This window comes from Rhamphochromis longiceps, linkage group LG6 (assembly GCF_057381845.1).
Source record: "Rhamphochromis longiceps isolate RC_006_pf linkage group LG6, R_longiceps_female_GT1.1, whole genome shotgun sequence".
NCBI lineage: Eukaryota > Metazoa > Chordata > Actinopteri > Cichliformes > Cichlidae > Rhamphochromis > Rhamphochromis longiceps.
In genome coordinates this window covers 33,612,784-33,627,381 of record NC_140562.1, presented here as the reverse complement: position 1 = coordinate 33,627,381, position 14,598 = coordinate 33,612,784, and the positions used below count along the sequence as shown (strand labels likewise).

Here is a 14,598-nt window from a genome sequence, read left to right as displayed (position 1 = left end):
TGGGTTTTAATTGCACCTTAGAACACATATGCATCAACACTACAATGAGCGGGTGGAGGGAGGTTTGGAGTCTTCTCCCACCCCCATTCTCTGCGGCCTGCTGGAGCGGGAGGGCTAGTAGGAGGAGTTGGCTGTCCGACTGCGGTCTGGGGTGTGGGGCCTCCCTGCTGCTGCGGAGTCGGGGTGGTCTGCCTCTCCCCACCGCAGGGAAAAGGGTAACACCACCTGGGTCTGGGTGCAATTCCCCCCTCCAGGGGCAAGGGTACCTAGACCCGGTTTGTAGAGTACGCTTGGGGAGTGTGATTGTGTGTACAGCGTCTCTTTATGTCTGTCTCCACGTTGGTTGAGTGTGGAGTGAGTGCATATGAGAGCATGAGGGTGGGAATGGATGTTTGTGTCTGTGTGTGCCTGTATGTCTGTGTCTATATGTCAGGTTGGGTATCAGACGCCACCTCTCTGGGGACACCTCAGGCCCTCCAAGGTTTGGAGGCCTATCTCCACCCACCACCACTTCCCCTGCCGGTGGCGGACTCCCTCAGGTGTCGGTGTGTTGGTGGTTCTTTGTGTCTGGGGGTGGGCGTCCGGGTGCACACCGGCTCACTCCTTGGCGGCCGCTTGTCGGGGCCTGGGGCCTGGGGCTCGCTCGGGCCCCTTTGGAGGTGGGGTGCCCCCGGCCTCTCGGCCTAGGGCTCGGTCACTCAGGCGCAGCTGGGGGCCGGCGGAGCTCACGGGCGCGTCACTGCAACTCCCCCTGACTTCTGCTCCGCGGCTGCTAGGCGAGCCCTCATCTGGGACTCTCCTCAGCTCTTACTGGGACAGTGGCGCGGCTGCCCCTCTGTTGGTCTTCCATGGTCTCTTGTGTTCTGGGGGCCTCTGGATGTCTGGAGTTTTGATCTCCTCCATACCCGCTTCACACCCTGGAGGACGGGGCTGTGGCCCCCCCCACACTCCCTAGCAGATCATTACATGGAGAAACCTTTGGAATGCAAGCATGCTGATCCACACAGGTATGCACACATGGCAGTGGCGGCTCCTGAAAAAAATCTCAGGGGGGGCAATTTTTATGATATCGACTAAAATGACCCATTTAATGAGTACATCAAACAACACAATTTTAATTTAAATTTAAAATGAACAACCATATTCTGGCCATTTGTATAGATTTGTAAAAATGAACAACCACGACTTGCGCTGGAACCAACTCCGACAAAAAGTCCTGTTGTATGCTTTTGACTTCTCCTTCGTTGCCTGGGTTAGTTGAATTTCGGGCTTGTCAGGTCCCAACTCTTTAACTTGCAGTTTTTCTGCCATTGTCCTTCTGGCAAAAGGGTAGGTTAGAAGCGATCTAACCGAATTTGGGGGAGGCTGTGCCTCAACCGTTAACAATACCGCTGCCATCGTCTCTCTCTGACCTTATAGCTCACTTAGGCTACTGACTGAGGTAAAATTCTAGAACAGCAAATCTTCGCGCGTTTTCTGCAGGGGCGCAATTTTAAGCGCCCCCAAACCATTTAATTCAGCGACGCTGATAGGTCAAATATTTATTATTTTCCCCTGGCAACCATTTAATGATAGGCTATTTCGCTGCATATCAAGGGCGCTTTGACGAGCGCCCCAGAAGAAGAAAAACACCGTTTGTTGGTTGAACTTTAATGAGTCAGCTGGTGAAAATGTTAAAATACGCCTGTCTGTATATGGGCACACACATAGTAAAACTATCATTGATGAATTTTTTAAAAATATATATTTTTACTCCTCCACATTTGGGGGGGCGGAGCCCGAGCACCCCCTATGGGCCAGCCGCCACTGACACATGGGTATTCACAGACGCGGACTAAAGCTTTCTTGGCTGCTGCCTCAAAGCACACTGTGCGCTGTCTATCTTGCGTGCTGCACAATATCGTTTATTACTTAGTAAATACTGATATCTATGACTAGCTAGTTTATTGTGATGGTGCTTTGTTTTCTCTATTATTATGTTGCTCTTTGTTGTTTGCTGTCTCCTCTGTTTGTTTGTTTTTTTTTTTTCTCCATACAGGTGACCCAGGAGTTTTTTTTTTTTTCTCTCTCTTCCCCCCCCTTCTCACCGTCTCTTCTCCCCTTTGGTTTTCTTTCTTTCTCTCCCCCTCTCTCTCTCATTCATTCCCCCTGTCCTATTTATTAAAAAAAAAAAAAAAAAAAAAATGACAAAGGATGAACTGAAGCTCTACCATCACGTAATGTCGCATACTGCTGTTTCTGATGTCATTTAAAGTGAATTAAAGGATGTAAAGGGAGGTGGAAAGAAAGAAATTTGATATTGAAAGTTTTTTATTAAAAAAAACAGACATGTAAGCAACTTTTCACCTGCAGAACATTTTTTAATGTGCTCTTTCTAAATCACAGATTATTCTTCACCCAAGACTAACTGTGACTGAATAAGAATATTAGCAATAGCAAGAGCAGCAAGAATATTAGCTGTAATACAGAGAGCGAGAGAGCGAGAGAGAGCTACAGACAAATGCAATCACATTGGTAATGAGCGCTATCAGTACCTTTGCATCAAACAGCACAACACGTGTAGGAAAATGAAAAGTCAATAGCCAGAACCTAAATGTACACCCACATAAGTTGTAATGAATGCCAGCTTTCCCAATGGACAGATGCACAGGTAAATTAAATGGAAAATGTGCTGTGAACAATAATTGAGCTGACCAGTTAATGGAGATGTCAATATTATAGATGCAGTGTTTTATTTGTGTTTAAGATTTAGGTCACAGACATTTAAGAGCGTTGCATAATATTTCAGAGAAAGTTGTACATTTTAATTGTTGTACACTTCAACAAAAACACACTTCCCAGCTTGCATGAGTTTAGAATAACTTTTACTTGTTTCCTTTGGTTCAGGTGCCTGCAGTGTGCAACTTGGCTGCACTCTGCAGGCTGCGTACCAAATGACACACACTTCATAAACAAGTGTGTGTCATTTGGTGTGTGTCATTTCAAAATTCATACAATTTTGAAAGTTGTATGAATCATAAAATGTCCTCTATACTACAGTATACTCCTCTGTACTACACAGAGGAAAGAAGCTCCTACGTCCTCTGTACTACATCTTATCAAACTCCCACGGGCAATACTATGCCCACTTACACGACTTGGAGAATATGCAACAGGTAGTTGCATATTAACAAATATGCATTAACAAATTACACTACATTGTTTTTTTTCGCAAATTCCCAACATGAATGTGTTCTTTACATTCAATGTAGTGCATTGGTCTAACATATTCATTATTCATCTGTGTCCCTGTGTTTATAGAAATTCTGGCCATTTTTGCTAATTGGAAATACAAAAACACAACCACATTAGTATAACGTGGGTGCATTCTGCAGACCCCTCCTCTCCTTCCCGCACATCCCACTCAAAGAAAGCCTAAGCTGCCCCAAGTGCCTGTGTGAGCTTCACTCATGCAGGCAATAATTAAAATTAGTTTACTGTCTGTCAGACTGCAAATGGCCAAGATAATAATAGCAGTAATAAGCCCAGACAATAAAAATAATAAGACTGGGAGGTGGGATGTCCATTAATGTGTATTAACATGCCTTACAATTCTATGGGTCCCACACTACCACCACTACAGGGTAATTAAAGGATACAATGTATAACAATGTAAGAATAAGCTCTTCTTTTTTTCCAATCAACCAACTACGACCACTTTCTCTGTACTGATTATAAGGTGCTATTTTATATAAGTAATGTACACATTCTCAACTTAACTCAACCACTCACAATGCAATAGGAAATAGTCTTTCATGCTGCACAACTGCTTCCACAATGCTGTTTAGACACCACTCCACAGCCTGTAATGTTGGAACATGATCACCTAGGTGGGTGAAAGGGTATGGCTTCAAAACTCCAAGTTCACTCATCATCTTTATGGTTGGCCATTGAGAAGACAGAGATGACAGGTTCTCACTCACATTAACGAGCTGACAGCAACACAGCGGATGAGAGGGGATGGAGGGATGAAAGAAAGAGAGCAATAAAACAGAGACGAAAAGCCCAAGGCCAACAAATGTACTCAGATCTTCTCAATCAAAAGATGATGCTTCAGGAGGTTGCAAGCTAAAGGTAGAAGAAGGGCTGTGTGTTTTGTACGGTATTTCTCATTTAAAATACGACTAATTACATAATATGAGCCCTACCTGAATAAATAATATTTGTTTTAACATCACAACACATTTTTTTTCACCTAGAGCTAATATATGACTTTAATCCCAGTCTTGCTATCCATTCATTTTTAAATATTTGGAGCTTAGTTCTTGTTTTTTTTCTTATTCTTCTGTGCAGATTTAACAATCCAGTATATAATGAGGTGTCAGTGTACCTGTGTCTGGATATTAATGCACTACTCCAAACATTTGTGGCCATTTTACCTTTCCATACCACTAACCATGATGATCTTGTACCTCTTGTACAAGCTAAAGCAAGCTGTTCCTCTGGTGAGTTTTAGTGATGAATACTAATAAGGAGGTTGCTGAAGTGGAACTTTTCTGCTTCAGATTTGGCAAGTTTCTGGTGAGTGGAAATAACTGCCTTACTTTAAGAACTGCTGAGAAGCTGTATGAAGAGAGTGAAAAGAAAATGAGGTTAGAGAGGATGGATGTTTGTATTTGTGTGTTTTGTGATAATTCTGGTGATGAGTCAACACAGAAGCAGCAGCAGGATGAGACCAAACGGTTGTGCTGCTAGATAGAAGAGGCTCCTCAAGAAGATTCATTCCCTCCCCTCTTATGTTATTAGTCAGTCTGTGAGAACTTCAAAATGTGATCATATCTGTGGGTTTTTTTTTTTGTTATGTGGTTACTGCTAGATCTCCTACTGGCATGTGCCCTGTGTTTAAGGATTCGAAGCTCTAAGCTAGGGGTGTGGAACTTCAGGCCTCGAGTGCTGGTGTCCTGCAGGTTTTAGATCTCACCCTGGGACAACACACCTGAATCAAATGGTATAAATAGTTCATTACCAGGCCTCTGGAGAACTTCAAAACATGTTGAGGAGGTCATTTAGCCATTTAAATCAGCTGTGTGTGTAACAGAGGGTAACAAGTACATGTCTGACCAAACCTGACCACTGCAAACAGCCTGACTAGGCTGGTTGCAGTGGGTTCTCTAGCTGTATAGTTTGAAAACTGGCTGATTCTACTGACTGCAAGACAGGCACACGGATACTTATTCAGACACACATAAGCATTAAAATGCTTTTCTTAGTGAGGAAGGGAGCTTTAGGGGGGGTTTTCACAGGAGGAGGTGATCTGTCAGGAATTTCAAGCCCTTGAAGTGTCAGAAATGGAAAGTCTGTGTATATCGATACTGCAAGTGCCCGGACGACCTACAGGAGATGAATATCTATATGCTGCATTAACATCAAATGGAAGACTTTGGATGAGAAGTTTCTGCCTCAAAATACCATTTATTTCACCTGTCAGACTGCAAATGATGTTTCATGTCTGCAGCAACCTGAATTCTGGCATCACCACCAACCACCCAAAGTCAAGTCTTGCTTTTAAAACACTGGTCTTCTAGGTCTGAGAACTGAACCAATATAGACTTGCCGACAGCTCCTTTGGAAGATATAGTAAAAGTTATTTCCCCATTGATCTGTGACGTGGGAATTCTGTCATTATGGTTTAGGTTTTAGTTTTACTATCATTGGTCTTATAAAAAAAAAGAAAGAAAGAAAGAAAGAAAACAAAACATAATACTGATCTTGTGAATAGATTCATTCATTCAGAAAACAGATGATCAAATTGTTGCTTTTAGGATTTGGCTACATTGTGACATTTGAAAGTCGCTACCATGAGAGGACACAGTATACTTTGGTTTATTCTTTGGTTACACTTATGCCCCAGTCATCACATCCAGTTTTAAAATGCCACAAAGTATCTATTGTGAACAAAACCAAAATGAAAAATGATTAAAAATAGATCCTACTGTGTTTTCCATGTTTCAGAACCATAATATATAACAAAAATAATTTGTTTTTCAAAAAAAGCAGGAATTGTATATTAGAAGAACAGAAAACAATGAATTGTAATAACATAAATAATAACATAAAATAACATCCATCCATCCATCTTCATCCGCTTTATCCGAGGCCGGGTCGCGGGAGCAGCAGCCTAAGCAGAGAGGCCCAGACCTCCCTCTCCCCAGCCACCTCCTCCAGTTTATCCGGGGGAACACCAAGGCGTTCCCAGGCCAGGCGAGAGATATAATCTCTCCAGCGTGTCCTGGGTCTGCCCCGGGGCCTCCTCCCGGTGGGACATGCCCGGAACACCTCACCCAGGTGTTTTTAATAACATAAAAAAGCTGACCAGGGCCTTTTGTGATCTATTTTTAATTTGATTGTGTGCCAAATATTTTCAGTGGCTGACTGGTCTAGACTGCAGCAGCCGGTTTATTTTTTACCAAAGAGACATGCTGTTGTAAAAGGTTCAGTCCTGCTATAATAGGCAAGGCCTTTGCTCAAACTTGGCCTTCCAGTCATTTGGATGGTACCACATACTGATCCAAAATGTATTTATATTTCCATATCTTAGCAACAATGTGGATCACATATAAAATTAGGACATACATAGTTATCACAAAACACTATATTTTATTTTATTTTTTTAGAAACACAGTTGCATATCAAAATATGATGTCAGCTATATCTTGTATAAGTATGAAAATGGTGGCAATCATATCTTACATTAGATTATATTTTGGAATCAGTGCACAGCCAGACCTCATCAAACATTTCATTTAAACCAATCAGACCGAATCAAAGGCAAGGAACAGGGTTTTAGTGGATAAAAAATGCCACGGGGTTAAAGACACTGGGAATTGGGTCAGTATTAAATTGAAAAGTCACACAACACACAATGAAAGACTGGGGAATTTATATGGCAAGTAGCAGGACCTTGAGTCAGATTTTTCCTTTTAAAAGAATCAGCATTACAAACATTTGAGACGAAGTAGCTAAAAAAAATTATTTTAATGTAACCCTTTAAAGCAGTTTTGCGTAACTATATTTAAATCCCTGTAGAACCGGAACCACGTAAGCTAGCGCAATAATTTACTTTTTGCATATGAAACCGGAGGAGTTGTACTTACATCTTATGCCATCAGCTTGTCCTTGGTCACGGTTTCCTTCCACACATAGCTTTGCAAATACTGCATAAAAAGCGCTAGCAGGAACAAAAACACAATATTCCAGAAACACGCTTTGCTGATCCGATCAGCTGTTTGTAACACTTCCCACATTGAAACAGACATCAGCGCAAATGATGGCATGTCCGCCATTACCTGCCCGAAACTGGAAGTGACGTCATTTTCGCGGAAAATGTAGTTTTTTACTTGTAGGCCTTAAAAGCCAATGCTGGTGTTTTTATAAGTCATGTTTGACTTTATGCTTTTCTGAATATTTGCTGGGATGCTTAGAACTCCAATTGCACTACTTAAAATAGTTTATTTTGATGCACATGCTGTTTTCTTTGCAAATTTGCATCATAGGATTGTTTTTCATTTTTTCCTGCAGTATATAAAAATTGGTGTATCTCAAAAATAAAACTATGAAGACACTCAAAATAAATTTCCTGCTGTTGTAAGCTATTTATTGCAATTTTTTTGCATTTAAAGTTTTGAGGGATAAACCTCTTAAATTTCTCCAAGTAGAAATATACGTAAAAAAAACCAAAAACGATTTTCAATTATTTTGTAGTTTATTGCACTTTTTTTGCAATTCATCTCGTTACTGTGGACTTAATGCATACATATTATTATAATATGGGCTATAACAGTTGTATTGATGTATAGCAACTTGAAATGCTCCCTAAAATGGAACTATAGCATGTAAAAATATAAAGTAAGCTCTGGCAGCCTTGGTTCTATGGTAGGTCTTAAAGGGTTAATAATATTGTTTTTTCTTTTTTAGATATTACATTGAGGTTGACCTCCCTACACTGGTCAACCACAGAAAGATAAATATGACATCCAGACCAGAAAATAAATTCAAAAAGCATATTTATCTTTATGTATTAACTTATTGCTTTATGGGTATAGTTTCCCACAGCTTTTCATTCATGACCTTTTTAGTGAGTCCCCTGAAACATGCTATATAGACTACATGTCATGGTCCTGAGTCTGAGGACTCAGTGTTTTGTGTTTCCTTATGCTTTTGTTCATTCCGAGTGTGTATTCTGTTGTGATTTTGCCATTTGTTAGGTTTCTGTTCTTTGCCTGCCTGCTCCCACTTCTCTGTGTTCCCTCTGTCTGTCCATGGTGTTATTGTGTCTGCTCATGAGTCTGCCTGTCATGTTCAGTGTCCTGTCTGATTCTCTGTGTCTGTTAGTTTCCTGTTTTATTCTGAAAGTTCATGTCTCATGTCAGTGTGTTCAGTTTTACCTCTCCCCTGTCTCGTTAGCCTTATTGCTCCCAGCTGTGTCTCCCTCCTGTGGCCCATTCCCTGATTACTCCCCGTGTATTTAAGCCCTGTGTTTTCCTGTGCTCTCTGTCGCGTCGTCTGTTTAACTCCGTGTCCGTCTGCATCATTCTGTGTAACCTGGTGTTTAGTCTGCGTCTCTCCGCCATCTTTCATTGTGTATTTTGTTCCTCCCCCTGTGCGTGTTTGGTTTAAGTTGAGTTCTTTAGTTTTCCCCAGTTTAGGTTGGTTTACTCCCCGCTCTGCTCCTCCTGTTTTTGTCCCCTTATCACCTCTGCAAATAAATATTCACTCGCACCCCAGTCAGTGCCTGCATCTTGGATCCTTTACTCAATTCACCACACGACTGCTGTGCAGCCGTGACACTACATGTCCTTTGAGTTCTGTATTCTGTAGGACATTCACTAATTCAATAAGAGCTTGGAAAGATGATATAGTCAAGACAAAAGCCCAAAAAGCCCGGCTCTCAGCCTCAGTGAAACACGCCAATGGAAACAGATAGCATTCGGTTTGCAAAACAGAAAGCAGTGGAATGTATTTAGGAATTCAAGTACAAACAATGCCTTAGAGAAATGATCCGGTTTGGAGGTTGTTTAAAGAGAAAATCTTGTATGTCTTTGGTGTATGTCTTACCCACAGTTAGCTGACCAGTCAGTTGTCCCTGTTCATTCCGAGCATTGACAGTCACATTTCTGTCTGACTGGAGGATCAGTGGACTGTCCTATAAAGAAGAGGAGAGAGAGATGACTAAAAGAACATCAAAATGTAGATTTATTGGACTCTCACAAACATAACCACGAATACCAAAATAGCTTCATAGTTTTCATTTACACCTATTTACTTTACTTTCTGTCTGTGCCTTGTAGGCTCTTGCTTCACTGGACACCTTTCAACCAACCAGCCAGTACTGTCATAACTTGTATCAACCTCCACAGTTCACTCTTGACTCCCTCTCCTCTCTGCCAGCACCGGATCCTTTGCACTCAATTTACATAATCCATTCAAAATGGCATCCATCTGTGATTGTGTTTGCTTGTGTTGAATTGTGTGTATGTCTGCGAAAAGCCAATTATTCTCAACCTAAATGATATAAATACAGCTGTGACCCTGACCTCTGCTTTCCTCTTTTAAAGTCTGACTGGGACAACTTTGGTTTACATTGAGTGGATATGTGTTGCAATGAATGCAAACCTGATGTCTGCCATTTTCATTGGCTTACAAAAACAATCTAACATCGCTCTCTCTCTGGGTCCTTCTCTCAGAGCTACCTCGGCTGTCGCTCCCAGCCCTTCCCAGTCTGCTGACTCTTCCCACTTATATACTTAACCAAGTTTCCACCTCTTTCATTACATCTCTGCACTTGCATCATTTTCTTTTTTTTATTCTCTTCCTCTGCCCTGCGTCTCTCACTCTTACCCTTTAAATTGCTTATTTGTTTTGGCTGCTTGAAATGAATAGCTCACAGGTGACCCAATTTCTCTGTTGATTTCCCCAAATTAATATCTTGCTGCATTCTGGTCTGAATTCCAAATGAGTATTGTGTTAAAATTGGAAAGTCGTTGATCCGTTGAAATGGGGGGGGGGCCCTTTCCATCCTCTTCTGACTGAATCTCCCTCATTCACCCACCCATTCTCTGTCGTGCTATTTGTTATGGATGGATATTTATTGTTCTGCTTATGCAAGTGAAGACCAAATTCCTAATATGGCACACCTGTCTGTGTTCTATTTTAGAGCATCAGTGGCTCCTGGGAGTCACGAATGCAAACATGAACATAAGTGTTATGGGTACACAAAGTTATGAACAGACACACACACACATACAACAGCCTTACACGTACACAAGACAACATGTGGCAAACAACGTTTGCGTATGACTGTACACCTCACATACACACTTTGATAAATGCACATTCTAGATATGAACACATGCAAACATTAACACCTGAAAGGGCACTTAGGTGCAGTTCAAAGCACTCAAGCTTGTGTGCATGTGTACGCAGAAACACATAATCCACTCATACAGACTCGGGTAACAAATTTGCTAAACAACAAATGAGTGCTCCACTCAGTTTATTGTGCAATGCGTCTCTCTTCTATTTCCTAACACATGTACGCTGGATTAATTATTTTCAACGGGGCGTGTGATAGGCTTCACTGTATTATCTTTCCACTCTGTTAAAAGCGAAGGGTGCTTTGAAAACTATGACAGATGTAATATGCCTTGAATCATTCCAGCTCAATGGGCGGTGTGGACGAACATGCCTGGTCTTATTGTGTTAGCGCAGGACTCTGTCATTTTAAATCGCAACCATTGATGGGAAGTCTTATTCTATTAAATGCATATATAATCTATGGATATAAAGTTTCCAAATAATGACTACGTGTTAAACAGTTGCTAACGTCGTTATACGACAGCTGAATGTTGCCCACGATGTATGAAAAAGTAACAATACTGTCTTGTCCTTCTTGATGAGAAAATTGTCAGCTCCCCCTAAAAGACATTAGCAGTAATCAAAGACTGAAAATCAAAAGCTTTTCGTCACTTGCATTCCTAATTCTATTAAAATAAGATCTTTTATTCACTCATTTGACACACAATACCCCAGTGTGCAGCCTTTATTATCTCTGTAGAAAATAAAGGCAACATTTTTACAATGTATTATCTACCCATAGCGCCCACTGTACTAGTTCAGAGCATGTTCCTACCATCTGAAGAACGCTCTATAGACGCAGTCTTCAGATAATTAAGGGCCCAGGGCAGCTGCTTTATAAATACTCAACCTGCTGTTACTGTTTGCTTCCCTTAAAGCTACTAAGAGAGTGCTGCAGATCAAGTTTAAGAAAAACCTCAGTTTCAGCAATCATAGTTCATATTTAGTATGAATACTAATTGAGTTACCATTTGGTGATGTTCAGCTTTGCCTATTGCCCAAAACCTATGCCACAAAAGCACACAAACAGCAAACAATAAGAGTTGTTTGTCTCTTTGCTAGCAGTGACACCTAACACTGATCAAACTAGCTCCAATTTACCCAGAACAAGAAAGCACCACTAGTAGCCTGAACAGTATAAAGGACAATTATATGCAAAAACTGGCTCCTTTAAATATGAGCTAGGCCTCTAGCAATAAACAAATAAATAAATAATTTTAGTCTTGTTTGCATGGAAAAATACACACATTTATCCTGAGATAAATTTTGTTCTTTTCACACTTTGCAAGTTACCACGGAGTTACACACGCACACACATATACACACATATAAAACTAGTGCTTTTAAAACAAAATTTTAGGGGGGAAAAAGTTTACAATGAAACAATAATAAGTAACAAACTTTATTTTAGTGAAGTAAATTAGCTATGGTTGTCAGATTGTGCTTTTAAAATTTAAAGACATTGTTGCGGTCCGCTAATTTATTAGAGGACACATTTTGGTTGGAGCAACACTGAACCCTTACACCAGGGTAGCAAGAAAAAGGTATAAATAAAAGGAAAAACAAATGTATACAATGTGTATCGTATCAAATGCATAGAAAACAAATCCACCAGTACTAGTGCAAAGGTATAGCGTGGAAATATCCATACATATCTCACATATGCTTTGTGTTGTTCATCCATTATTGTCCCTCTGGTTTTGTTGTTAACGTCTCACTCATAAATCTCATCGAATAATGCAAACTATGCACTGAGGAACAAATACAGTCACAAGCACCATACTCTCTCTTGCGAGCTGACACAACATACACCACTGCACCATTAATTAAGTTAATAGTTAAATTTTTGCTTTGATTATGGATACAGGCATAGGGCTGCCAGCCTGAGGTAGCCAATGTAATTAGTCAGGTAATAATAAGCTGTAGACGGGTGGCTCATCATCACAGCCTCCAGCCCCCAGTACAGATGGGTCCTAAAAGCAGCTCTCAGCTCTCCTGTTTCATTGGTATGTCACTGACTGCCTGACTAGTCTGGTCAGGACACATGGTTCAAAAGTGATTTTTATTTAGTTATTACTCCAGCTTTCAACTCTCCTATCTGTCTCTCATGATTGGTCTCACAAGCGGTCTAACTTCATACATTAGCTGTTTCGATAGTAATATAGTCAAGCCTCATACAAGATGCATTTGACTGATTCATCTTTGCCGTCAGCATCATAACAGCTTTTAGCTCTCCTGACTGTCGTGCTGATTGCTTGTCTCACTAACAGACTGACTCTAAATGGCTATGGATGTAAGCTGAACAAGCAACACTTCTGGCTGTCATGCTAATAAAAAAGCTTTAATCTTTCTGGTCTCTGGTCAGCTCGATTCTCATGTTTGTCTCTCCGACTATGCAAGTGACTGCTTCTTCTGCAATATCCCCTCAAACTCAAACCTTTAGGAATTGTTACTTTTTGAATGTGATGCAACATATGAGGAAACTCATTTATGGAAAACTGAGATCTCAATATAGTAGAATGATTATGTTTAGTCTGCTGTGTTTTTATGTCTCTCTATTGATACGTGTGGAACCTTTTCATTATAAATGTCCTCTAAAGCTCTGTTGTTGATGCGGTTAAAATTACAAAGTTGTTTTAATTTATCAGTTAAGTCAAGTATATAGTAAATCGTTCAGGGCTAAATACAATACTAATCAAACACTGTATGATAAAATGCCTGTGGGGGTTTCCCAATTCCTCTTTCAACCTTAATTCAGTTATCTAGCATAGACTATTAAATAAGTAATGTGCTTGGTGGCATGCAGTGCTAATGTGGTGTTTTCTGTTCCCACAGCCAGAGACAATAAACTAGCAGTGCCCTTGTGTGTATGGGTATTTGGACTGAATATGTTCAAGCTTCTTAATGTCCATTCATAAGCCTTATCATCTATTTAACTGGTCACCAGTGTTCGTTACAAGACTTTTATCTACAGATGTGAGATCTGTGTAATCTGTTCAAATCTCAAGACAAGAATGAGATTGAATCGATTAAAAATTAGCAGTTCGTCCTTTTCTACTAAGTAGCCAGAATGGTGACTATAGAGCTCAAGAGATAGGTTATGTAAGTAAAAACCTCATTCATATTCTCTATTTGGATTTTGATAATCCACCACAATCTTGTATCCATCCAAAGAAAACTTGCTATTAGCTATGAGAGTGATTAAGTCAGGAATGGAGCACTGTACCACACTGATGACTAGGATATACTATTAATATTATGATACGGATTAAATCTGAGAAAGTTAGAAGTCCTTTGGGGAATCTGGGAATTGCAATGCATTATGGGATGAGCAGTTCCTTCACTGTCAAAAGGAATGACATTTTTTAAAGCAAATTTCTTCATTGCTTTTATTGACCTCATAGATAGTTGTCTCATTTACATGAGAATTTTCTGAAATGTCCATGAGGAGAATCAATGGGAAATTAACTTTCGTGACTCCAGCTCAGTCACTATTGAAGTTTTCGGGTCAAGAAGTGTATAGCATTCTACTCACATCTGATTCACCGTTATCATACCCTCCTTGTACTCAGAGCAATGCATCTACTGTGAATGCACTAATGCACTTAAAATAGCAAGTGCAGAAGTATACCAAATGAAACACAGCAACTGTGTCACCAGGTTTCATTGCAAGACTAGCCTGCACAAAGCAGGTAATTACTCACCACAGAGAGACAAAGAAAAATTAAGAAAATGTGAGAAAGCCTGAAGGGCCTCAAGAACACTGAGGGCAGAGGGTGGGACAAAGAGGTACGGGTACAGAGGGACAAGAGGTGTACGCAGGGACCTCCCGGCTCCAGGGTTGCAGAGTGATAAATCTTACAAAGAGCAACGAGAGAAAAAGAAGAGTGGGAGAAAGATAGAGATGGGAGGCAGAGTAGGGTAAACCACAGAGCATCTGTTTTAGAGATAGAGACACCAAATAGATCTATAAACTGAAGTCGCTACGTCAGCCCTCTGCTTTCTGCTTCTTCATGATAATGTATGGTGCTTAAGCGACCAGTCAACAAAGTCACACAGCTCAAGGAAAATAAATGCCAGCTGAGAAAGAAATACTTCAAGATACTAAAGTTAGATGTACCACTTTTTACAATACTGCATTACAAACTGGAGCTTTCTTAAAAGAAATAGTGATTATAATGTTTATTTTATTTACTCTTTTTGCTC

The 14,598-nt window shown here is 40.5% G+C and overlaps 1 protein-coding gene across 1 annotated transcript in view; it reads right to left on the bottom strand.

Annotated features, from left to right (window-relative positions):
- sgcz (sarcoglycan zeta) overlaps positions 1-14,598 on the bottom strand; it is a 183,585-nt gene that overhangs the window by 96,952 nt on the left and 72,035 nt on the right. The window contains exon 3 of the mRNA XM_085410305.1: positions 9,094-9,181. Coding sequence (XP_085266431.1) covers positions 9,094-9,181 — 88 coding nt within the window. The remainder of the gene's footprint in view (positions 1-9,093; positions 9,182-14,598) is intronic.